Here is a 26508-nt window from a genome sequence, read left to right as displayed (position 1 = left end):
GCAGCTCTGGAGTATAATACAGGTTGTATCTCAGGATCAGTACAGGATAAGTCATGTATGTACACAGTGACTCCACCAGCAGAATAGTGAGTGCAGCTCTGGAGTATAATACAGGATGTAACTCAGGATCAGTACAGGATAAGTAATGTAATGTATGTACACAGTGACTGCACCAGCAGAATAGTGAATGCAGCTCTGGAGTATAATACAGGATGTAACTCAGGATCAGTACAGGATAAGTAATGTATGTACACAGTGACTGCACCAGCAGAATAGTGAGTGCAGCTGTGGAGTATAATACAGGATGTAACTCAGGATCAGTACAGGATAAGTAATGTATGTACACAGTGACTGCACCAGCAGAATAGTGAGTGCAGCTCTGGAGTATAATACAGGATGTAATTCAGGATCAGTACAGGATAAGTAATGTATGTACACAGTGACTGCACCAGCAGAATAGTGAGTGCAGCTCTGGAGTATAATACAGGTTGTATCTCAGGATCAGTACAGGATAAGTCATGTATGTACACAGTGACTGCACCAGCAGAATAGGGAGTGCAGCTCTGGAGTATAATACAGGATGTAACTCAGGATCAGTACAGGATAAGTAATGTAATGTATGTATACAGTGACTGCACCAGCAGAATAGTGAGTGCAGCTCTGGAGTATAATACAGGATGTAACTCAGGATCAGTACAGGATAAGTAATTTATGTACACAGTGACTGCACCAGCAGAATAGTGAGTGCAGCTCTGAAGATAGTACTATATATTGTATAACTGAAGATCAGAACAGTGTAAGTAGTATAATTTAGGCAGACCTTTAATTTAATAATTTTCCACATTATGTTTTGTGTGCTTTCACTTTTTCACTGTATTTGTAGTCGAATGATTTACCGGTAAGGTCGCATTTTCAGCCATAGTGATTATCTCCATCTTGTCTCTCCAGCAATTTTCTTTGTTCTTAATCTTAGATAATATTTGTTTTGTGTTTTGCAGGGGAAACTACAGATGTGGGTGGACTTATTTCCCAAGTCATTTGGACCCCCGGGCCCTCCATTTAATATAACACCCAGAAAAGCAAAACGGTGAGAATGATAGGAAAAGGGAATATTGAAGGGTTGTGGGAGAAAGACAATGCAGAATTGGTAGAACCTGTAAGAGGAATGTAATCAATATGATAAGTGTAGATCTTGTAAAATGCCATGAGTAATGTCCAACCTAACCCAACACAGGTGGGAACCAAATTGGGGATTTATGGTTACCATTTGGGGTCAGCTTTGTGAAGTAAAGGTCTATGGACTCATCACGTGCAAAATAAAGCTGGTACATAGTCTTCAGTCAGATCAGTTTTAACTCACCTTTCTAGTAATCTGAGAGTCACCATTCTAGGTTTACCATAGGTGATATGGTCTTCTAGAAAAAGTGTAATATTTGCAAAATCCCAAACTCTGATTGACCAGAATATACATAAGCTCACACTACATTGACTTCTGTAAGAGGCCAAGCACACTGTGCATTATAATTTTCCTCCCTTGATGATATCATCACTTTACCACATTGTCCGTAGGCATACGGTATATGTTTTATTTCATGGTATCATGCATTGGAGGAGGTCAGAGATCTGGAGTTAGTCTGCTGCCATACAGGGCTTTGAAGATAAGTAATGGTCTTCATTCCCGGAGTTAGATTGATTCCTTCAGTCACTGGAAAGTTTATTTCTGTTTCGTTTTTACACTTTTGACTCTGTCATCGTTAGAATTACCTATCAGTATTAACACATATAATTGGTGGCACATTTGAGACACTTTAAGAGCTTTAAGAGTCATGAAATTATGCAGTGCTACAGGCCGCTATGTGACCATGGTCAGTTCATGCCTGTATCTAGTTAGTTGGTTTCGGAGTTACTAGATGATCTATATTTCAGCATGCAGAAATTCGTTCCAAGACATGATCTCTATGTTAAACTCTCTTCCAGCTTCTACTTGCGTTGCATCATTTGGAACACGAAAGACGTTATCCTGGATGATGTGAGCGTTACCGGAGAAAAGATGAGTGATATTTATGTGAAGAGGTAAGGGGATTTGCAGCGGGTCGCAGGGGAGAGTAGAGAGAATACAAGTGGTTGTAGCAACCTGGTCCATGCAGTGATGGGAAGGGGACACCATTTCTTTTCTTTGGGGCACACCATGGTTTTGGGATCTCCTGTTTGGTGTTGGTTGGAGTGCCCTGGATGTCAGGGGTACAAGATAGGGTCGCAGTGAGGCTTGCAGAAGTCAATACAATTTGTCTCTCTCATTCTTACTATGTCGGTGTCTCCACAGTATTCTAAGTGGAATACAGTCTTCTGTATGCAGATAATGTAAATGCATTACCTTCTCTGCCAGATACTCTGCACTTTCCTGAAATGGGCTGTATGTTCTGCTGACTCCAGAAAGCCTCTCTATCTCTATACCTACTAGTGGAGGTCCATAGACTGTGACCTACTTACTCAAGAATCAAACCCATTCAGGGTCCAGGGACTGTGACCCAATTACTCAAGAACCAAACTCATTCAAGGTCCATAGACTGTGATCCAATTACTCGAGAATCAAACTCATTCAAGGTCGATAGACTGCGATCCAATTCCTTGAGAATCAAACTCATTCAAGGTCCATAGACTGTGATCCAATTACTCAAGGCTCAAACCAAGTCGAGGTCCATAGTCTGGGACCCAGTAGTTAGAGGTCCAAACCATTTTACATCCATTGACTCTGAACCAATTACTTGAGGCTCAAACCCATTGGACTATGACAATGGACTTTGACCCAATCATTAGAGGTACAAACCCAAAGACTGTGACCTAATTACTTGAGGTACAAACCTATTTGAGGTCCATGGACTGTGACCCAATCACTTGAGGTTCAAATTATCTTAAGGGCTTAAGGGTATTGGGGTAGGCTACTCATATATAGTAAGATTGGTAGATCGGGTTAAAGGCTATTTGTAAAGATGCCCACTATAAAAATATAGACCATGGATTGTATTTGGTTGAGCCCAGCTGTTATCTGATAGACAGTTTAGCAAGTCTGGCAGGCAATTTCATTCTCTTCACCTTGTATTTGTCTACTTACGGCATACAGTATGGCGCCACCTCGTGTTCCCTTACTGTAGATTGTATGGCACCACTTGATGTTCACATTGTACAGTACAGACCAAAAGTTTGGACACACCTTCTCATTCAAAGAGTTTTCTTTATTTTCATGACTATGAAAATTGTAGATTCACACTGAAGGCATCAAAAACTATGAATTAACACATGTGGAATTATATACATAACAAACAAGTGTGAAACAACTGAAAATATGTCATATTCTAGGTTCTTCAAAGTAGCCACCTTTTGCTTTGATTACTGCTTTGCACACTCTTGGCATTCTCTTGATGAGCTTCAAGAGGTAGTCCCCTGAAATGGTTTTCACTTCACAGGTGTGCCCTGTCAGGTTTAAAAGTGGGATTTCTTGCCTTATAAATGGGATTGGGACCATCAGTGGCGTTGAGGAGAAGTCAGGTGGATACACAGCTGATAGTCCTACTGAATAGACTGTTAGAATTTGTATTATGGCAAGAAAAAAGCAGCTAAGTAAAGAAAAAAACGAGTGGCCATCATTACTTTAAGAAATGAAGGTCAGTCAGTCAGCCGAAAAATTGGGAAAACTTTGAAAGTAAGGGCTATTTGACCATGAAGGAGAGTGATGGGGTGCTGCGCCAGATGACCTGGCCTCCACTGTCACCGGACCGGAACCCAATCGAGATGGTTTGGGGTGAGCTGGACCGCAGAGTGAAGGCAAAAGGGCCAACAAGTGCTAAGCATCTCTGGGAACTCCTTCAAGACTGTTGGAAGACCATTTCAGGGGACTACCTCTTGAAGCTCATCAAGAGAATGCCAAGAGTGTGCAAAGCAGTTATTTAAAGCAAAAGGTGGCTACTTTGAAGAACCTAGAATATGACATATTTTCAGTTGTTTCACACTTGTTTGTTATGTATATAATTCCACATGTGTTAATTCATAGTTTTGATGCCTTCATAGTCATGAAAATAAAGAAAACTCTTTGAATGAGAAGGTGTGTCCAAACTTTTGGTCTGTACTGTATGTGCACAAACACCTAATGAGCTAAGGGCTGGTCGACATGCACTCTCCCTACAACCAGCGAAGAAATAGAAGATGACAGCAGCATATCCAAATGAGGGTCCTTTATTCACCGAACATCCATGAATGCTTGATAAAGGCTACTATGTAGCCGAAACGTCGCACTTTTTTGTACATTGTATCACGGATGTTCGGTGAATAAAGGACCCTCATTTGGATATGCTGCTGTCATCTTCTATTTCTTCGCTGATCTGTTGATCATTGAGGATCGGTGGTCTGGACAAGCTGTTGTATTCCGAGGGAGTCATACAAGGTGCATTGGTGCTGCTCTAAATCATCTATTACTGCTCTCCCCACAGCCAGGTCTCTGCATAGCGATTCTCTGGCGCCAGTAAAAATATCCTTCCGCCCTGCTTTTCAGAAAGGAGCAGGGTCTCTGCAGTACAGGGCAGTTTAGTTGAGAAGACTCTGTCTGCAGGGGAATAAGTCTATATGTTCAGCTGCCAGAGGGGGAAGGAAACTGATTTTGTCATGGGAACAGATCAGCAGCAGAGCCAAGGTAGACACAGTGAAGCAAAAATATTTGTTCATGCAACAAATGCTGCAAATGAAACAATTATTAACAGCCTTCATGTATGAACATGGTTCATGATAACCTTTTCAGTTTAAGGGGGCAGGTATAATATTCCTTCTTTCTTACACTGTGATACCCCAGAGTGATAGATAATGAGATAGGTTTATCCTCCATCCAGAAATGACCCATGGTGTGGCTGCAGTTCAATACGTCTATGGCCACAACAGTAGCAAGAGAGTTACAATAATGAAATAAGATCCCCGTAGCCTCAAGTTGAGAGCCATATGTTTCTCTACAGAGTCACCACACTCCTGAGTCGCTTTGAACTCTCAACATATTGAACTGGTTTATATAACGCAGAGGAACGTTATATACACTTTCTCCCTGGTATAGGTGCTACCCGTCCAGGACTCACATGAAAGTAATGCCTTTGTTTCAATGACATGTTGTGCAAGTTATACAAATATACTTCCTCTGGAGGTAAATGTGGCTGTCCTGTTCTCCTTCTCCTAGCTGGCTGATAGGCCATGAAGAAAATAAACAGAAAACAGATGTGCACTACAGGTCTATGGGAGGTGAAGGGAATTTTAACTGGCGGTTTGTGTTCCCTTTTGATTATCTTCCCGCGGAGCAGGTCTGCTCAGTGTCTAAGAAGGTAAGACCATCCCAGGAACATGCCGAGCACAAGGCCCGGCTGTCTGACTGGGATTGTGAATTTGTGTCAGCTCTTTGTACGAGAGAACATCATCATGGTGGAGCCACGGTGGTTGTCAAATAAACATCATGGTGGAGCCACGGTGGTTGTCAAATAAATTTACGGGGCTTAGATCCTTCTTGTTGACTTCAATTTTCAATGTAACCATGGAGATATATCTTTCATAATGAGGTAGTGGTCATCACATTGGCTCCAAATATTATAGAATTGAGGTTCTAAAACAACCAAGGATAATAATTTAACACAACCAATTCTAGTCGGTCAAACTATAATTAAGTAATGGGCTAAACCCTTAATCAATATTTGAAATCACAGTGAATGGGTAGCTTTATAAAATTTAAAACATAACATTTATTTATGTATGTAGATAAAATAATGGGCCCTACTATGCTTGACAAAAATGAATAGTTGCCACTAGTAACACTTATCTCCTGAAAGAATGGGCGGAGATGAGAAGGGACCAACAAGGGATAGTAATAAAGTAAGGAGATAGGATGAAGGGTAGCCAGGTACCAAGGCAGAGAGACACAGTGCTGGGTCAAGAACCCTAAATCGCCCTGTCTCTCTATATCCTCCCTCCTATCTACCACAGTATCCCTATTGCAACCCTTCCTAAAGATGGACTGCCCAGCTTTGCCCGATAGCCAGAAATGGTCCTTGAGGTAGTTAACCTAGCACCAGGGGAGGGGGCTAAAAAGCTGGAAAAGATAAATGTGATGAATCAAGAGCAAGCGAATCCACAACTGGTGTGAAATCACCTACAGTACCAGACAAGTTCATACACAAAAAAAAAGATATGTAATCAAAAATAAGTAACACATACTGATGGTGGTAGAGTCCCGACGCGTTTCCTCAGTGTTACCTGATTCGTCAGGGGACAAGATTATATCTAGAGAGCCCTTCAACTGGGCTCAATTATCCAACAAAATAGGGTCACAGGGGGCACACTGATAAATCACACCCAAAAGGCTTTTACAGTCTCCCTAGTGGTGGAGAACTGTGCAGCAAATAAGGTATGAAGATGAATAATTGTGTGGCCTCCAATCGGCCAACCGTTGTAAAGTTAAAGACCAAATCGCCCTCTATTTTGAAAGGCCTGTGGTGATTCCTGGTATTTAAACCTCTATCCGTGTGGAAAAAGAGATATAAGGTGCTCAATGTTTAATACACACCAATATCCAGGTATAAGTGTCTAGACCTGGAGGATAAACCAGGAATAACCAGAGGTCAGTAGTCTTAACCAAACCGAGTTATATTGTTTGGTAAGACTTCAATCCAAACCTAGTAAACCGGTGATCATATATTCATTCATATATTCTAGACACTTATACCTGGATATTGGTGTGTATTAAACATTGAGCACCTTATATCTCTTTTTCCACACGGATAGAGGTTTAAATACCAGGAATCACCACAGGCCTTTCAAAATAGAGGGCGATTTGGTCTTTAACTTTACAACGGTTGGCCGATTGGAGGCCACACAATTATTCATCTTCATACCTTATTTGCTGCACAGTTCTCCACCACTAGGGAGACTGTAAAAGCCTTTTGGGTGTGATTTATCAGTGTGCCCCCTGTGACCCTATTTTGTTGGATAATTGAGCCCAGTTGAAGGGCTCTCTAGATATAATCTTGTCCCCTGACGAATCAGGTAACACTGAGGAAACGCGTCGGGACTCTACCACCATCAGTATGTGTTACTTATTTTTGATTACATATCTTTTTTTTTGTGTATGAACTTGTCTGGTACTGTAGGTGATTTCACACCAGTTGTGGATTCGCTTGCTCTTGATTCATCACATTTATCTTTTCCAGCTTTTTCGCCCCCTCCCCTGGTGCTAGGTTAACTACCTCAAGGACCATTTCTGGCTATCGGGCAAAGCTGGGCAGTCCATCTTTAGGAAGGGTTGCAATAGGGATACTGTGGTAGATAGGAGGGAGGATATAGAGAGACAGGGCGATTTAGGGTTCTTGACCCAGCACTGTATCTCTCTGCCTTGGTACCTGGCTACCCTTCATCCTATCTCCTTACTTTATTACTATCCCTTGTTGGTCCCTTCTCATCTCCGCCCATTCTTTCAGGAGATAAGTGTTACTAGTGGCAACTATTCATTTTTGTCAAGCATAGTAGGGCCCATTATTTTATCTACATACATAAATAAATGTTATGTTTTAAATTTTATAAAGCTACCCATTCACTGTGATTTCAAATCTAAAACAACCAAGGACCTGAATACCCTTACTTGTTTTTGGGCTGCCAAGACCAAGTCTACTCTGCCGACTATAGGATAAGTGGTGAATCTGCCTTGGTGCTTGCCTGTGTGTGAGTTTAAGTTGCCTAGCAGGCACCTGGCTTGTTATCTAAGTGACCACATACCTACCTACATTGCACTGTACCAATCCCACAAATTCTGTCTTTCGCACAAGAGACTACCTGTCCCTGCCACACAGACTTGTCTTCATGACAAACCTCTGTAAACTTGTGCCTGGTTTCCATGGACAATATCCTTGTGTTATTCCTACACTTGTTGCGTCATGAAACTCCTTAGAGTCTTACTGTATACTTGGTACTTTGTGGCACCATGCTTAAAGGTTTTGTCCCACCAGTAAATATTGTAGGGGAAATTTAGCAGTTTTGACTTTTTGTCCTTGTTTGCCAAAAATGTGTGAAATATTTTGCATTTTTGTACCACTCACTCTAGTTTTGAAAATTGGGCTGTGGTTAGCCTTTCAAGCCGATTTAAGACAGATTTATCAACTGCTAACTTTTAAAAGACTTAAATTTTTTCCCTATATTACTATAGTAAAGGGGTGGAGTAGAAAGTGGAGAAACACCTCAGGACAGATGTGTTAGACTAAAAGATGCACTAAATATCTTGTGACATTTGATAAATTGAACACAATGTACAATTTTTGATATTTACATGTATGAAAACAATGATCTATTCAGACATTAGTCTCCATGGTGCAATTATTATTTACCTGCAGTTGAACGTACTGGGAGATTATATTTATGGATGCCAGAGGGGGAAGTAGACTGACTGGAGAACTTACTGGGTACCATATATACATATAGTCCATAGTAAGTTCCCGGCAAGATCTCCTTGACTCTCTTGCACCTGTACATAGGGTACCCAGTAAGTTCTCCAGTCAGTCCCCTTCCTCCCTGCCAGAAGAGAAAGATGACTGACTTGTGGTTATGTGGAGCAGAAAAAAGTGAAAGACACATAGAGTGCATGCAAGATGTTTTGGGAGTTTTAGACAGAAAACAGAGAAATGGGTCATGTGACACTCAACCCATAGTAGAACAGATTAGTAGAACAGCCCGGGGCATATGATAATTGTAAAAGAAATGGGAATAGTAGTCTTTCTATTGTCTTTTCACCTATGCATGATGTGCAGTCTGTATGGATGATCCATGTTTGTCTCCCACAGGAACATTTTTGGAGCATGGACACAACTGAGAATAAAATCCCCCCTAACCTCATCCTACAGATATGGGACAACGACAAATTCTCCTTTGATGACTATCTAGGTAAGGAACAACACTGACGTAATTGAGGCAGCAATATAACTGGAGAAAAAAGCCAGGGCCCTGGACTTTTTTCAAGTGTTTACAGGTCGAAACATCACCTTGTTACACATGCACGCTGATGCTCGGAGTGGAGTCCGGCGCTCCGGCTTCTTTCTTCATTGGATTCATTTGGATAATTGATGGTCCTGGCTGCACAGACAGACAACACTGAAGTGTGCCTGAGGGCACAATATTTTGTGGGGTTTTGGTGCTCCTCATGGAAATCCAGCTGGTTTTGCACAAAGTGCTCCCTGGCAAAAGTATACGAATTAGCTCTCCTCCAAAAGGAAGACCTAATGGGTAGCTACATACAGGTGGCACTAGGGAGCCCGTTTTCTTCCTTCGGGAGGAGAGCACATTTGCCGGCAGCAATATGAAATGTATAAGCTGCCGGTGTGAAGTGGAAATTGAACAGTGTTTCCATATTGTTTGCGTTTAACCTTAAAGGGTTGTGTCATCTCATACATTGATGGAAAATTTCTAGGATATGCAATCAATGTCGGAAAGGTGCAGGTTCTGGGGCCCGCTCATATATCCACAACGGGGCCCCCTGAAGTAAATGAAGAGCAGCCATGCATGCACGGTCACCCTCTGTTCACTGCTATAGGAGTTTTGAAGATAACCAAGTGCTGGCATAGCGATGAATGAAGTGGTGGCCGCGCATCTGCAGTGCACTCTCCACCCACCACTATGGGTCTTCTATAAACAGCCACGTGCAGTGTGCTCTTGTTCATTTTGTGGCCCTCTTCGGGAGATAAGAGAGGGGCCTAGAGGTGGGACTGACACCTATCTGACATTGATGGCATATCCATTAATATACAAGATGGAACAACCCCTTTAATATACTAATGCCCCATAATTTGTGGGGTCAATGACCTGTCTACTTATTTGATGATGTTAGCATGACTAGAATCATGGTTATAATGTTCAAGAGGGAGTGGGAGATAAATGTTATATAATAGGGCTCAGCAGCTGCAACGTATTGCAGGAGAGGGGTGTCAGATGGGTGTTCAATGTACATTTACTCTAAAATTGAAGTTTCTGAGTTTCGGCAATAGATGAGTTAAATGAAGGAGGCCATCTTGTTTTATTCACCATAAATGAGGGCAGGAGTGTTTTGAATCGAATGTCCTTTTATCTGCGGAGAATGGAAGCGATTGTATTCCATATACAAAGCCTATTACACAGCGTTCCAGTATGACATCAACAAGGAGCCCAGTTTACTTTAACACTGGGCAGAGGAGAGGGCTGTGTGATTGAACGAGACTCCAGAGGCATACAACGTGTGGCTTTTGCTGACAGAAGCTTCTTTAATGGCTCAGCCAACTTTTCTTACGCTCTGACCGTTGCCTACCATGAAAAAGACAGGCATTTTTTTTATGGGAAGCCATGTCGACGGGATCCAGCACACATCTGGTTTATGTATAGTAGCTTATGCGAAGTTGCTTTGAGATTGTACCAAGAAATCAGCACAGGAACAATATCAAATGTTAACTCCAAGCTAAAGTGATTGTAATTGAGGTTTCTCTAAACAATGGCATCACCGCTCTCGCTGCCTCCTTTCCTTTTATCGTTTCCTGAGCCAGAGCAATCTCACCGTCCGGATGCCATAGAGAAGAAAGAGGGAGAAGGATGGTGAATCTGGGATAGGCAGAAGGGTCCATTTTTTGGAAAGAACTCCTAGAAACAGGACCTCTCACCTGGTACTGGTCCCTGCTGCCACAACCTCCTGACTTTTATACTGACACTGGAGAGATTGGCACATGGCTTTTGAATATAATTTTTTGGGGTAGTCCTCCACTCTTTTATCTCGGCAAAGGCTCACACCTAAAGGCCCCCAGAGACATTAGACCATTGCCCATAGACTATAGACCATTGTTGTCCAAGCCTATTATTTTTGGTGGGGCTGCCTGACAATCCAATGTTTATGTGATGCACCCAAGAAGGGTTGGATGCACTGAATTTCATTGCTGATCCTGTTGTTCTCCCCATTTAAAATGCCTGCACTCTCAACCAAGCAAAGCTTGTATATAAGACTGGAAAAAGAGATGTCGGTTGACAGCACATGCATGTATATAGGCATTTTAATATGTCAAACGTTGAAGAGGTTTTATCTAGGTCCTCACATCTCACCGGCCCCACTGGTGAGCACTCTCTTGGACTTAAGAGAATCATGGTCTTTGTGCCTATGTTCATTGTAATGGTTGTCACAAAAATCCATCCTATGTTTCTATAAATGATGAACTACAGTGCAGTAACGACTTACTGGACATACATAGATCTCTTCTTTTTTTGTTTCCAGGTTCTATACAGCTGGATCTGAACCAGATGCCAAAACCTGCCAAGACAGCAGAGAAATGTAGCTTGGACCTGCTGGAAGAGTCAATTTCTGCTGGCAAATTTGTGTCTCTATTTGAGCAGAAGACAGTGAAGGGCTGGTGGCCCTGTGTGGGTGTGGACGGTGACCAGAAGATTCTTGCTGTAAGGAATACTTCTCATCATAATTATGTAAAGGAGTTATCCATACTAGAAAACACATTTTCATATTCTGTAAGACACATTAGATAGAAGGATGTCAATGGTTGAAGAACTGTTGAACGAATGGTGAACGGTCATTGTTCTGATGATGCTATACACATATTAGTCCACTTTGGCCATTACAGTCGCTCAAATTGGTCATACATGTTAAATTATACCCTGTGAAGTACATAAGATTTTTCTGTGGATATTCTTCCAGGGTAAAATCTTTTCCAATTCTTTTGCTCTCTTGGGAACAAAGGACATAGACAACTTCTTTCCAGATGAAGATGGTCTATCATTGGTTGGCCTGTTCATGTTCATTTCCGGTCATTTTTGTTGAAATTGCCCTTTTTAATCAACCATAGACTAATGTGTATGGCTATTTTTAGGCGATTCTGAGTTGACGGGGAAGGGAGGCCACTGTTCGTCTTTTATCTAGGGCAGAGTGGCTATCAAGAGCACATCTTGCTCTGGAAGACCCAGTTTAGTTAAACCCACACAACTCATGGTATAAACAGCTTGAACTTATGGCTGTGCTTTGATTATTATGATCCAGCCATCATGGATGGAAATAGCCTTTATTTAAAGCCTGTGTGCTCTGCATTTAAAGAAATTCCAGAATGTATTGGCCTCATTGTGACTCCTTTTGATGTAAAGTGGTAGGCAATTAAGAGTGCCGTATTTGTGTGAGGGGAGGCGGGGCGTTCACTATTTAAACCTGGCCCTCCTCCCCCCACTTGTCGGTTCGAACGATTTCGAATCGGCTTGTGGGTTGGCGCCAGAGAAGGGCATGCGTCACTGGAGGATCGGGGGATCGGCTGCGTCGAGCTCGTCGCTACGGTGATTAGGTAGGCAGGGTGGCTTGCACACCCGTCTCGCTATGTATAACATGTGGGGCTGCCGAGCGTGCCGCCGGTCCCCAGCTGCGCTGGAGACTGCCCGCACTCCCGATCGCTTCCGGCACCCCGAGACAGGTACCCCGATCCGCTCCAGGCCCTGCGCTAAGCACCCCCGCTCACACATGCAGCGTCCCCCAGGCAGGCACCTCTCACCTGTGGCTCAGCAGCGACGGGTCACGACGTCCGCTCGCATACCCTGAGCATCGGTCACGCCGGCCGTCGGCTCCACGACGCAGCGTTATATATCACTCACTCCCGTATCAGAACGTTCCGCCGTAGAGGAAAACGCCGTCCGCTCACACAGGGATCTATTCATTAGCTGCAATCAGTAAGCGGAGGTTCAGCTGCAGGATCAGGGGACGGAAGCCGAAACCTATAGGCGATTAATACGCCGCGGCTTTCCCTGTACAAATAGTCGATAGCGGTGGGCACGGGATGCAATGTTCCACATGGCGGAGCGCAAATCCCTCGCAGCCGATCCTGATGCACGTTCTCCTGGTAATTACAATTAGCGAGGCTGTGAAGGTGGACATGCTTATTCATGTCTAGGAATCCGCTGCAGAATAAACTCGTCTTCTTTACTGCGCCAAACTCAGGCAAGACGAGATAAGCAGATACTCAGACATGTGCACTGTATAACAAGTTATGATTTCAATGGTTAATTCTAACCTAGAAGGGAATCACTGGCTTGCTGCGCTCCAGCAGGTCCTGGCTTGAGAGAGGGCGGGGGATGGTCGACACCTACAGGCCCATACTGGTACTGCAGTCTTGGTGCAGGGCTCCTCTGCTCAGGCACAGTGGCTAGGTACTAAGGCAGGAGTAAAAAAAAAAAAATATATATATTTAAAAAAAATTGGAATATGTTCAAGGATCAAATATAAAGAGGGCTTCAAGGAGGGGGGCTGGCCACGTCACTTTGCGCACGCAGCCGGGCCGCCCATAAGCCCATACGGTCAGTCAGGGGGTTGGTTCGGGCGCAGTCACAATAATCCGGTGGTTAGCTAGGGAGCGGTGGCATGAGTGAAGTGTCGCCCAGCTGGCGTGCGCTCACTCACACGTCTGTCCTTGGTTATTCAGGTCCACAGGTGGTGGGCTAACTTACGATACTGTGGGGTTCGTGGCTGTCATGGCCACCAGGTGAGTCAGGGGTGGTGCATGCGGGGGCCAACCCCCTCTTTTCTCCTGCATAGGCTTTGGGGACAGGGGATGGTGGTCTATTATGTCCAGGCCTCTGGCGCATCTCTTACAGGGTGGCGCCTACAGTCGTGGCCTTTGGTGGGGGGGAAAAGGAAAAAAAAAAAAAAAAAAAAATTATAATAATGGTATAGATAGGAATGTTGCTTTGCCAGGTCTGTCACGACTACAGACTCCTTATAAAGCCCTGCCACGACTGCAGGCATCAGTCTGTCACGACTACAGACCCGCTCTAAAGCCCTGCCACGACTGCAGGCAACAGTCTGTCACGACTACAGACCCGTTATAAAGCCCTGCCACGACTGCAGGCATCAGTCTGTCACGACTACAGACTCGTTATAAAGTCCTGCCACGACTGCAGGCATCAGTCTGTCACGACTACAGACCCGTTATAAAGCCCTGCCACGACTGCAGGCATCAGTCTGTCACGACTACAGACTCGTTATAAAGTCCTGCCACGACTGCAGGCATCAGTCTGTCACGACTACAGACCCGCTCTAAAGCCCTGCCACGACTGCAGGCACAAATCCGTTACGACTGCAGACTCATTATTAAGACCGGCCACGACTGCAGGCATTAGTCTCATGTCAACAGACTCATGAGGTAATACTACCACGTCTACAGGCGATGGTCCGTTACCGCTACTCTCGATGTAGGGTCCCCTCACGACTATAGGGGCTAGTCGGTCACATCCACAGACTCGGTCGCACTCCCGTTAACTACAGGCACTGGGTGGGCATCTACGGGTAGTTGCGTCACGACTACGCACGTGGGTCAGCCACGGCCTGGGAGGTCAGCCTTCACGGTCACAGGTAGGTCCAGTTAGGCTTCAGTCTCCCAGCGGGTTCCAGTCACAATAACCAGCCCCTAGGTGAGGCACTCCCGCACCGGCGCACAATGCCAGGGAGCTGTGCGGCTCCTCACGCGGCACACGGTTCAAACCAGCGGGGGCCGGGGCCCACGGTAAAGGAAGGGCTCCCTCTGATCCGGTGCACATTGCCAGGGAGTGGCGCTGCTCCCCACGCGGTACGAGTGTCCAGCCGGCGGTGGGTCGGCCCTCCCGCACTGGTGCATTCTGCCAGGGAGCAGCGTGAGCTCCCCACGCGGCTGGGGGGTAAGGCTCCTCATCTTCAATAAAGTCTGGCACGGGCCGCCGTGCCGTTAGGTAGGCAGGGATCAGGGGAAGGAGTACTAGGCTCGGTCAGGGGGAGCAGATCATAGGCGGTGGCTGGCTTCCTGCTGCCAGCCGTACATTAGGTTCCAAGGGGGTTATTTAGGCACAAGATGTTAGTTAGTCCGTGCAGGTGATCTGCGTTATACCATGCTCTTCATGCTCGTACTCAGAGCTGTGCCCATACGGGAGCTGCTTAAGTGGTTGATAGTGAAAAAAAAAAAAAAAAAAAAAGTATGTGTATATATATATATATATATATATATATATATATATATATATATATAAAAAAAAAAATAATAATAATATATACATTTTTGAGTCTCTCACGCATGGCTTCTCCGTGTTAGTTTTACACATATGACTCCGCCATTAGTCTCTCACGCATGGCTTCTCCGTTTTAGGTTTACACATATGACTCCACCATTAGTCTCTCACGCATGGCTGCTCCGTTTTAGGTTTACACATATGACTCCGCCATTAGTCTCTCACGCATGGCTGCTCCGTTTTAGGTTTACACATATGACTCCGCCATTAGAGTCTCTCACGCATGGCTTCTCCGTTTTAGGTTACACATTTGACTCCGCCATCTGAGTCTCTCATGCATGACTTCTCCGTTTAGGTTCACACATATGTCTCCGCCATTAGAGTCTCACGCATGGCTGCTCCGTTTTAGGTTACACATATGACTCCGCCATTAGAGTCTCTCACGCATGGCTTCTCCGTTTTAGGTTTACACATAGGACTCCGCCATTAGAGTCTCTCACGCATGGCTGCTCCGTTTTAGGTTTACACATATGACTCCGCCATTAGAGTCTCTCACGCATGGCTTCTCCGTTTTAGGTTACACATTTGACTCCGCCATCTGAGTCTCTCATGCATGACTTCTCCGTTTAGGTTCACACATATGTCTCCGCCATTAGAGTCTCACGCATGGCTGCTCCGTTTTAGGTTACACATATGACTCCGCCATTAGAGTCTCTCACGCATGGCTTCTCCGTTTAGGTTCACACATATGTCTCCGCCATTAGAGTCTCTCACACATGGCTTCCCCGTTTTAGGTTACACATATGACTCCGCCATTAGAGTCTCTCACGCATGGCTTCTCCGTTTTAGGTTTACACATAAGACTCCGCCATTAGAGTCTCTCACGCATGGCTTCTCCGTTTTAGGTTACACATATGACTCCGCCATTAGAGTCTCTCACGCATGGTTTCTCCGTTTTAGGTTACACATATGACTCCGCCATCTGAGTCTCTCACGCATGGCTTCTCCGTTTTAGTTTTACACATATGACTCCGCCATTAGAGTCCCTCACGCAGAGCTTCTCCGTTTTAGTTTTACACATATGACTCCGCCATTAGAGTCTCTCACGCATGGCTTCTCCGTTTTAGGTTTACACATAGGACTCCGCCATTAGAGTCTCTCACGCATGGCTTCTCCGTTTTAGGTTACACATATGACTCCGCCATTAGAGTCTCAAACGCATGGTTTCTCCGTTTTAGGTTACACATATGACTCCGCCATCTGAGTCTCTCACGCATGGCTTCTCCGTTTTAGTTTTACACATATGACTCCGCCATTAGAGTCCCTCACGCAGAGCTTCTCCGTTTTAGTTTTACACATATGACTCCGCCATTAGAGTCTCTCACGCATAGCTTCTTTGTTTTAGGTTTACACATAGGACTCCGCCATTAGAGTCTCTCACGCATGGCTTCTCCGTTTTAGGTTACACATATGACTCCGCCATTAGAGTCTCTCACGCATGGTTTCTCCGTTTTAGGTTACACATATGACTCCGCCATCTGAGTCTCTCACGCATGGCTTCTCCGTTTTAGTTTTACACATATGACTCCGCCATTAGAGTCCCTCACGCAGAGCTTCTCCATTTTAGTTTTACACATATGACTCCGCCATTAGAGTCTCTCACGCATGGAGATTAAAAAAAATAAATAAATAAAAAATTTCCTCACCAGGCCCAGCTGCGCTGGGACTAGTCTCCCATCTCACCATAGCTAAGAGACTGATGGCCAATTCCTTGGCCAGTAATACTCTGAGGGCTTACAAGACAGCTTGGCACCTGTTTCAGAGATATGAGAACACCTACCCGGCCGCTGGCCGGGGACCTATCACTCACCTATTGGGCTTTGTCAGGGTTTTTGCCACTCTCAATTAAACCTGTCCTATAGCATTGTTAACTATACATGGCAGGTATTCAGCACCATTGGTGCAGGCTACATCCGGACCTACCGTCACTCTTCTCCGCCCACCCGATCAAAGCGGCGTTGAAGGGTTTGCGCAAGATGTCTGTTGTGAAACGACATGGGCGTCAGCCATTTACCGGTAGCTTGTTCAGGCCGTGACAGGCAAACTGCAGGGGCAAACCGTTCGGGCTGCAGGTTAGCGCTCTGGTAGAAACAGCCTTGTACCTGACTTTCCATGGATTCCTCAGGTCAGGCAAGCTCATGGGCACCAATACGCTGGCTGGGTGCCTGCAGAAAGGTCAGCTCATCCGGCGCGGGTCCATCTATGTCCTCACCTTGGCCTCGTCCAAGACGTCACGGCCGGGGCAACCAGTGGCGGTCAGATACTTTCCCACGGACAGCAGATGGTGTCCGGTGCAGGCCTTGGAGGCTTGGCTGCGTAGTATTTAGTCCAAGCGGCATGTTCTCCCGTACTCGAACTAGTCAATGCCCGGCTAACCACTGCGGCCTTTCTTACGTACTTTCAGGTTAGTTGACAGGTCCAGGGGTCGGTCCTCGCTGGATCACAGGACATTCCTTCCGCATGGGCGCGGCAGCGGCGGCGTCCATGCATAAGGTGCCAGTACATGTCATCAAACGGTTGGGTCGTCGCAGTTCCGTGTGTTCCATACGTAATATCCCGGATCCTTATACGAAATATCATTGGCTTTCGAGTTTTGGTCTGTAGTTTCTGTTATCAAGTTTTCTAACTCCTATGCATGGTTCTTTTGGCCCCTTTAGGCTACCCTTCGATAAGCAGTTCCGGCATAACTCTGCTGCTTCTAGGTTGGGGGGGTGGAGTATAGGCGTAGGTAGGGGACCCTCTCAGCATGAGCCGATCCGAGCACAAGTGGTAGGCAATTAAGAGTGCCGTATTTGTGTGAGGGGAGGCGGGGCGTTCACTATTTAAACCTGGCCCTCCTCCCCCCACTTGTCGGTTCGAACGATTTCAACCCACCCAGGAGCCCTCCCTTCTTTCAGGTCTCATTATTGGGGTAGCCCCCTTTAGGCTACCCTTCGATAAGCAGTTCCGGCATAACTCTGCTGCTTCTAGGTTGGGGGGGTGGAGTATAGGCGTAGGTAGGGGACCCTCTCAGCATGAGCCGATCCGAGCACAAGTAAAGCATCGTATCTTTTCCAACCACCAATTGCCTTCTCATCTGGATGACCATGTTTCTCAACTGACTTAATATCCGCTAATCTTCTGCCACCCTTTATGTTCAATGTCTTTCAGGGCAAGCTGGAAATGACGTTAGAGATTGTCAATGAGCAAGACAATGAAGAACGGCCAGCTGGACATGGCCGAGAAGAACCAAATATGAACCCCAGGCTAGAGGATCCCAAGTAAGATTATGGCTTTATGCAGCCTTATGACCTCTTCATTTTGTGAAATGGTGGAGGTCAAAGATCATCTTCCATCACTAAAGTAATCTATTCTCAAAAGGGTGGTTCCCTCAGGAAAGCTTAGAGAGGGTAAATCACTTTGGACCACTGTTAGTCAAAGGGGAGAGTCACTGAAATAATTGTAACTCTAGTGGACCTGATGTGGCCAGGTATTACATGTATGCCACATTCTGAAAGTACCAAGATCAATGTCAGGTGGTGGGCTCAGGATCCAGGTGCCCACCAAAATTGATCCCATATACTAATATTGGTCATGTAAATGTTGAACCCATACACACATTACTGTCTATAGGTTACATTGTATCCATGCATGTAGATAATATATGTTAAATAATTCTGGTTTCAGGCGTCCAGAGACATCGTTCTTTTGGTTTACTTCTCCATATAAGACCCTGAAGTATATCCTGTGGAGACGATACAAATGCATCATCCTTGTCTTCTTTATTGTCTTCATCTTGCTGCTGTTCCTTGGAATCTTCTTGTACTCGTTCCCGGTAAGATGCCATCAATGACTGTGGTGCAACAAGAAACTGGTGCCAGCAGTCATTTACAAACAATTAACCAATGGTATCTCATCATCATAGTCGTATATGGAGATCTAACTCAGTTTGGTATCATATGTGCATGCCTTGAAAAAGAAGTCCAATAACAATATATTCAAACCAGTAATGAAGAAAGATAGGTGCCATGTTAATCAAATAAGTGCTTTTCCAAGAAATGGAACAGACCACGGCACTCTCGTCCTGCACAGGAATAAAGCTTTTCCCGCTTTTGGTTTAGTTTTATGTTTTGGCTCGTGTTAGCTTGGGAAATGTAACCTCACTGTAAATATAGAGTGAATGAAGGCTTTACTTCTGCACAATATGTGCCTTCTGTGGTCTACTCCATTGGGTATTTAGACCCTACAAAATGTATTGGGATTTTTCACTAGTGCCCTGATCCTTCTGGTACAGTTAGTAAATCGCCATAGTCTGGAGATGACTGACACAACACATAGTTATAGACAGCAGGTGGGGAAGAGGGTGAGAGGACATATGAATTCTAGTACACAGGTTGCCTATCCAAGGAACCTTTTCAGTGCCCCTCTGGGGAAATCATTTATATAATGCAAGTATCTTTGAGAACTGAAGGATCAGGCATGTTAAAATCCAGCCACTCGACCATTTTTGCCCTAACATCTTCTCATACACATTAGGTTGTGGGCTGATCATGCTGAAATCAGGGGATTTTGCCAACATAACTATATTGTGTATGGTCAGCTTCAGTTTTTCCCTGCACACTCCAGGGGAACTTCAGTATGGATCATTTCAGGTGAATGGCACTGATTGCAGTCGGATGACCTCTGTGCAGGGACAACCAATCGAGGGCTTTAGCCTCTTCATTGTCAGGATCAGTGGAGGTCATAATGTGATGGCAACCAGTGGGAGTGCCCCTAAATTCTTTGTACATACTGGAAAAGCTATAGCTGACGTATTTTCTAGGTATCATATATGGCACATATGTTCTATGTATTGCACATTGTATTATTAGAGGACTGTTACCTTTTACAGAAATGAGCTATATTACACAATCTCTAACCCTGTGTACATTACATTGACTCCATCTGATCTTCTCCATCTGTAGCTGCTTTTTTGCCTCCTGGATTTTCAATTTCCCCGTCTTATTCACTAGTTGGCGCTTTTAAACCGGACACTAGAAGTGAAGTATTTATATTCTAAAATACCTCATGCAATGTAAATCACGTGCTGTACACAACACACTCTGCACAGATCGACCATTGCTGGCCACCAGTATTACGTGGCCTCCAAACCAATGGCAGTGGTACCAGGATAACAGGAGACACTGGTGCAAGGCTTTCGGTTGCAGACGTTCACTAGTTGTAACCACAGGTTATCCGTGGTCTTCTCATATGCTGAAAATTCTAGTTTTGAGGACACCTTCAAGACAAAAGTAAAGTCAGTGAGAGCAATGGCACTTAAAATGGTTAAAATGGTGAGGGCATAAGAAGATTAAAAAAGTTTCCTGGGACTTGCTTTTCTTGCAGTGCAAGACCTATTGCTACCACCTCTCCTTTCATTTGGGGCTGGACCAGGCACCTTAGTTCCTCTTCCAGTCCGAGAGAAAAAACATTCTGTACATGATTTTTCCATGATGCCACCCTCCCCCAGTGTACATGCCATTATACTGTAGTGTGGTCTCGACCATACGTGATGCCTGGCACATGCAGTCTTACCTCCAGTTCCTGCCCCTTATAATGTGCACAAGCAGTATGACGTGACAATAGCAGTTAAAAAATTTAAGTAAAAGTTTATTTCACTCATTAAGTATCAAGAGGAGGATTGCTACATCCGCACATGACATGCAATGTGCCCGCCTGCCATGTTCCAACAGGACGGGTATCTTTAGAATGCAGGGAGTACACTGGGCAGGCGGGGAATGGTGCAGCTTGGTGAACCAAAGCAAAGGTGTGAGAATCAGAGTCCAAAAAAGGATAAAAATTGAAACAAAAATTGGTAAAGCTGCTTCATTGATCAGTTTATAGTGTAGCACGATTGTCTTTTCATAACTCCCGGAAAAACCCCTTTAAGGGTACAACTACAGATTCTCCGCTGAGGACTTTGCTACAGTTCTGCAGCAAAAGCCACCACTAAATCTGCCCGTGTTGCATGCATATTTATAGCAGATTACTGGCGGATTTCATGCTACGAATTGCAAAGTATGAAATCTGTGGTGGAGATCAACAGCATGAATTGACATGCATCAGATTTAAGAACAGGACCCAAACCAGTATGGTCATATTCCCTTCCTACTTCACTTCTACCATGAATAGGAAGCACAGAGAGTGACAAGTGTTGGGCTCTCCAAACCTGACATTGGCTTGTTGGAAAAACATGAACCAGCACTACCGTACCATTTTAATTTTTGCTAAGGGGTCATCTCTGCTCCATGCCTCTGCCACGTGGTTCTCTATATCTCTACACAAGTGACATGAAGCGGGTCAAACGATGGTCCAAACACTTTCTTCCTTTATGTGGGCTACAGTAGAGTGCATACTGTATTACAGGGATGGACAACCTGCGGCTCTCCAACTGTTGAAAAACTAGAACTCCCACCAAGCCCTGCTGTAGGCTAATAGCTGTAGGCATGCTAGGAGTTGCAGTTTTGCAACAACTGGAGAGCCACACGTTGGCCATCCCTGTCGTATTAGAATTGGGTAAACCCATCATCTAGGATCTCCTTCTATTGAATTGTAAGGTTCTGTACACTCTGCTTTAGGCTCTGTGCTTGATAGACAGTCTCCACAGGTCTAGTCTTATGTCTATACTCATTTTTTGTCTTTCAGAACTATGCTGCTATGAAACTGGTGAAGCCATTTAGCTAAACTACTGCCGGTTGAGTGTGTGCTGAGCGCAACCTGGAGCCTCAGTCCTAGAAAGCCCTATAAGACTGTGTGCCGAATGTCTTATAGACATATCACCCATGTTGCAGACGATGTACCAACCCTACAGCTACCAGTATTTATCATGATGCAAGGTTCCTCTACGTTGCAAAGTTTGGAATTGAGCAATGTCAAGCACCATCCCAGAAGCAGCATTGTGTGAGGAATCGTGATGAATGTAGTGTGCGCAGACCTATGTAATGTCCATACTGCCATAAAACTCATAAAATAGTTCAAGATTTTCTTGAAGTGATTAAAATGGCAAAGTTTGTCATACCTAATGAGGGAGTGCAAACAGAGGTTGCTAGACCCTGGTGGAAAGCCTCAACCATGGTCCATCATCTCGTTGATGACATCTTCGACCATTATATGATGGAGTCATGTTGATCAGCATCTATATACAGTATACAGATGAAAGTACTTGTATAGTACAAAGCATGGTTCCCTTATTGTGTAATTGGCATGCTAGATCGTTTTGCCTTTGAGTCTTTAAAGCGTAGTCCCTTCTTATTGTCGCAGCTCTTTGCCATCTTTGCAGTCACTAATACTTTACTACTGCCCCTTGGTCTCAGAAAAAACTCTATCCGTCCAGTTAAGGTCATCTCTTGCCTTCATCCTGTTAAAACTGAGAATCAAAGAAGAAAAAGTAATTTACCTTTTCCAGAAACTATATTTATAGGGGCAGCCAGTGAGCTTGAGGATTAGTAGTGTCCACGGATGTAGGTTAAAGCTGCCCACACACTTTAGGTAGCATGTTTAGCCAAGAACTATTCCTCCTCCCACCAAGACATGCACACTAAGCAATCCACTGCCATACAACTCTGGTGGTGGCTTATCTCCCTGAGAACAAAAGGATTGGGCATATTGAAACCCAAAAGCCCTCCCCCCCCCCTTAATACACATTCAATAGCCACCAAAATCATCAAGTTCGCCTAACAATGACCTAATGTGTATGGCCACCTTTAGCAGTAGTAACCTCTCCAGCTCCAGATCTCCACCAATGATACCACCAGGAGATTCTAGAAGTATGGCTGCTTCAATGTATGACTTGTCCACTTAAAATTTATGATGTTTCTGAATCTGACAGTAGTTGACAGGGATGCAAAGACCAATATAGACCAGTGGAGATTATCTTCTATGAGTTTGCCAACATGACTGAGAGGCATATACGTTGAGAGTTACAGTTGCCGCAATTTAAAGGAAACCTGTCATCAACTTTATGCTGACCTCATTAACGGCAGCATAAATTAGTGACAGAAATGCTGATCTCAGCGGTGTGTCACTCATGAGCTAAAAGTAAGTGGTTGCTGAGAACCAGCATCATAATAATTTCCGCCCAGGCCTTGAAAAGAGTCAAATCTACCTGAGAAGAGTCCTGGTTATTCATAATCTCCTGCACTCCCTGTCCATCTACTAATGATTGGAAGTTCTCTCCTAGAGAGATAGGGAGAAAACTAGGCAGAAGTCTGTCAGTCATCAGCAGATGGGCAGGAGAGCAGGAATTCATGAATAACCAGGACTCTTCTCAGGTGGCCGTGACTCTTCTCCAGGCCCAGTCTGCCATGATTGTGATGTTTGTTCTCGGCAGCCACTTACTTTTTACTTATAAATGACACACCACTGAAATCAACTAACCTGTCTCTACTTTATACTGCCGTTACTATGGGCAGCATAAAGTTGATGACAGGTTCCCTTTAAGGACATAACACTGGGTGTCAACAATATCTTATCCTCTATAAACGGCAGCCATACAAATTTTCTCTAAATGTAACTGATTAGCATAGCAGTAAGAGATAGTAGAGTAGAGCATAGCCAAGCCATCCCGCTCCACTGCCCTTGGCAATTCTGCCTTGAGCCAAAGACTTGGGGAAAGAACGTTATCGGAGGTCCTTCCTCCCAGCAGCAGTTAGGATTTATAACCACCACTGTTCCCAGAAACTCAGTAGTGATTTTTTTAAAGTAAACTCTGTGTTATGTTTTTCTTGTATTTTACTCTTTAATTTCTAATTACTCTTATTTTTGCTCCTGTTGTGAATGTGATTGCTGCTGTTAGGCCAAAATTCCCCTACTGAGGGACAATAAAGGAATTTTCTTCTTCTTCTAATTTAAAGAGGTTCTCCAGGCTTCAGATATTGATGACCTATCCTCATCAGTATCATATTGGTGGGGGTGCAATACCCGGCACCCCGACCGGTCAGCTGTTTCTAGCTGCTCCCCAAAGTCTAACGGTGTATGGAGCTGTCTGCCCCCAGGTTTCACACTGTATATTTTCTGGCAAGCATGGTTGACCCAATTACCCCCATCATTCTGATATTGATGTGAAGGATAGCTCATCAAAATCTGAAGAGAACCTCTAAGAAAGACCAGTTACTAGAGTTATAATTACTGACCAACTCATGAAAAACGCCAAGACCATTGTGCCGAGTATCCCTCGATACCACTGCACCACAAGTTACTCCAAACACTGGACTGGCAGAGCTTGGCAGCAGTTACACCATCTCATTCCACATCTTATTCTGTGTTATTAACCAGATTTTTTGTAGAAGTACATTCATGGCTGACCAGGGCCGGTTGAGGAATCCGGATACACAACTTTTCCATGACTGAGGTTTCCATCAGCTCGTAGCTGGCATGTTTCATCTGTACATTATAGTATGCTATTATAACAGATATGACTGTCCATCAGTATCAAAGCCTCTGCATAAACTATAGCAATTGTTTCTCCATCCTCCAGATTTTATACGTTTTCTCTGTGCTCTATAGGCTGCGCCAGTCTATCTGTGATGCTTCACTCTTACTCTATATACATTTTTACTGGCTTTGCACATAGATTTTCGATGCAGTTTGCAATATTTCATTCCTCAGGAAATTGTTAAATTTGCTGATGTTATTTTAGTATATTTTGTGCATTTTCAGATGCCGTTATGCTGCACTTTACAGGGATGTTCTTTATTGTGAAGTACTTCCAAAAATTAACATGTAGAGTCAGATGACTGGGGATGGGCCCTCTCTAGAGATGAGCGAATTTCTTAAAATTCATTTGGGGTCTGATTTGTCCGAAGCGGCCAGGAAATTTGATTTGGGCACAAATCAATTCTACCTGACTTGGAAATACTTTTAATTAATCTATAGTATATTTCTCTCTTTCCCTCTCTTTCATCTAGAATACATTCTAGCAATCATACCTTAAGTAATTCCGATTTTTTTTTATTTATAAAATTAAGGTAAAATTTTCATTCTAATGAACTCATTCGCTCATCTCTAGTCCTCGCAAAATAAAACAAGTCAGAGGAAGTTTCTCCCAAAGTTAGCTTCATGGCTTGCATAGATGTACAGTATTTCTGCTAAGGTTCTCAGGATCCGGTGGCAGCCATCTAATGTCTGTGGATACCTTTAGGAAATTGTTTTACCATGATGTACCATGAAACCTGATCTAGGGGGTCTACTTGGAGAAGATAGTGGCAGGAATTAATAGTGTTTAGCACTGGGACAGACAAAGCAGTCAAGAAATCCCTGTCAGAACTGGGTAGTCAAATGCTATTCCCCTTTCCTATTCCACAATTCTTGAGGCACAAGTAGGAATAGCGGTTCTCTGAGATGGGTAGAATTTCTTCAGGAGAATCATTAAACATGTCCGCTTTTCCACTGACAAGCCAACGTGAAAAATTTGGTTTCTAAGCTGGCATAGTAGGGAGGACAACTAGTCACCCCCTTTAGATAGCAAGTACAGAAGTACACAGTTGAGTCACATTATTCTGACCATCAGCTAATATCCAGAGTAACCGCCACGTGCAGCACGGAAAGCAGCTAGACGGGCTGGAATGATTCAATAAGGTCCTGGTAGATTGTCACAAGTATCTGGAGCCACGGTGACTACAGTGCATCCCACAGCTGCTGGAGGAGGTGTGGCGGAGGGTCCCTAGAGCAAACACAATGATTGAGGTGGTCCCAGATATGCTTTATTGGGTTCAATTCTGGGGAACTAGGGGCTCAGGGTAGTACTTGGAGTTCTTGACCATGCTCTTCCAACCAATATTGGACATTTCTAGCCATGTGACATGTCCCATTGTCTTTCGGAAGACCCCATCCGGCCCAGGGAAGGCAATCAGCATGAGTGGTTACACATGCAAGGATGGATTTATATGCAAATTGGTTAAGAGTGTCTTCCACATGGATGAGTGCCCAGACAATGCAAAAAAAAAAAGCTTGAGTTCTTCCAGCAATGCCTGCAGGGTGTTCCCTCTCTGATGTTTCTCGCCTGACAAGCCAACGTCCATCTATTGGATGAAGTATAAAATGTGACTCATCGGAGTAGGCAAACCTTCGCTAATCAGCAGAGGTCCAATTCCAATACTGCCACAAAAATGTAAGTCTTTTTGCCTATGTAACTCTATTAGCAGAGGTGCGGTAGCCATCCATTTACTTTGGAGCCCCATACGCAGTAGGGTTTACTGACCTGTTGGTTTAGACATGTCTACAATCCCCCTGGTTCATTTTGGTGGTGAGCTGCTCCACTGTAGCTTGTTGGTCCACCCTAGTGCACCTTCGTAGCTAATGCTCACCTCTAACATCAATGGCACGTGGCTTATTCGTAGTGGTGCCATTTGTCCTCAATACAGCTCGAGAACAGTTCATCCATTTTTGCATCTC

General features: G+C 44.4%; 1 protein-coding gene across 7 annotated transcripts in view; it reads left to right on the top strand.

Moving 5' to 3' along the window:
- DYSF (dysferlin) overlaps positions 1 to 23557 on the top strand; it is a 317684-nt gene extending 294127 nt beyond the window's left edge. For all 7 annotated transcript variants that reach the window (XM_040419360.1, XM_040419355.1, XM_040419359.1 and 4 more), the window contains 8 exons: positions 999 to 1087; positions 1978 to 2073; positions 5213 to 5354; positions 8850 to 8949; positions 11291 to 11469; positions 18250 to 18359; positions 18766 to 18913; positions 21763 to 23557. In XM_040419360.1, coding sequence (XP_040275294.1) covers positions 999 to 1087; positions 1978 to 2073; positions 5213 to 5354; positions 8850 to 8949; positions 11291 to 11469; positions 18250 to 18359; positions 18766 to 18913; positions 21763 to 21801 — 903 coding nt within the window. In that variant the 3' untranslated portion in view covers positions 21802 to 23557. The remainder of the gene's footprint in view (positions 1 to 998; positions 1088 to 1977; positions 2074 to 5212; positions 5355 to 8849; positions 8950 to 11290; positions 11470 to 18249; positions 18360 to 18765; positions 18914 to 21762) is intronic.
- The last annotated feature ends 2951 nt before the right edge of the window (positions 23558 to 26508 follow it).

This window comes from Bufo bufo, chromosome 2 (assembly GCF_905171765.1).
Source record: "Bufo bufo chromosome 2, aBufBuf1.1, whole genome shotgun sequence".
Lineage (NCBI taxonomy): Eukaryota > Metazoa > Chordata > Amphibia > Anura > Bufonidae > Bufo > Bufo bufo.
Note: the sequence above shows the minus strand (reverse complement) of the source record. Positions and strands in the feature narration are given on the sequence as shown.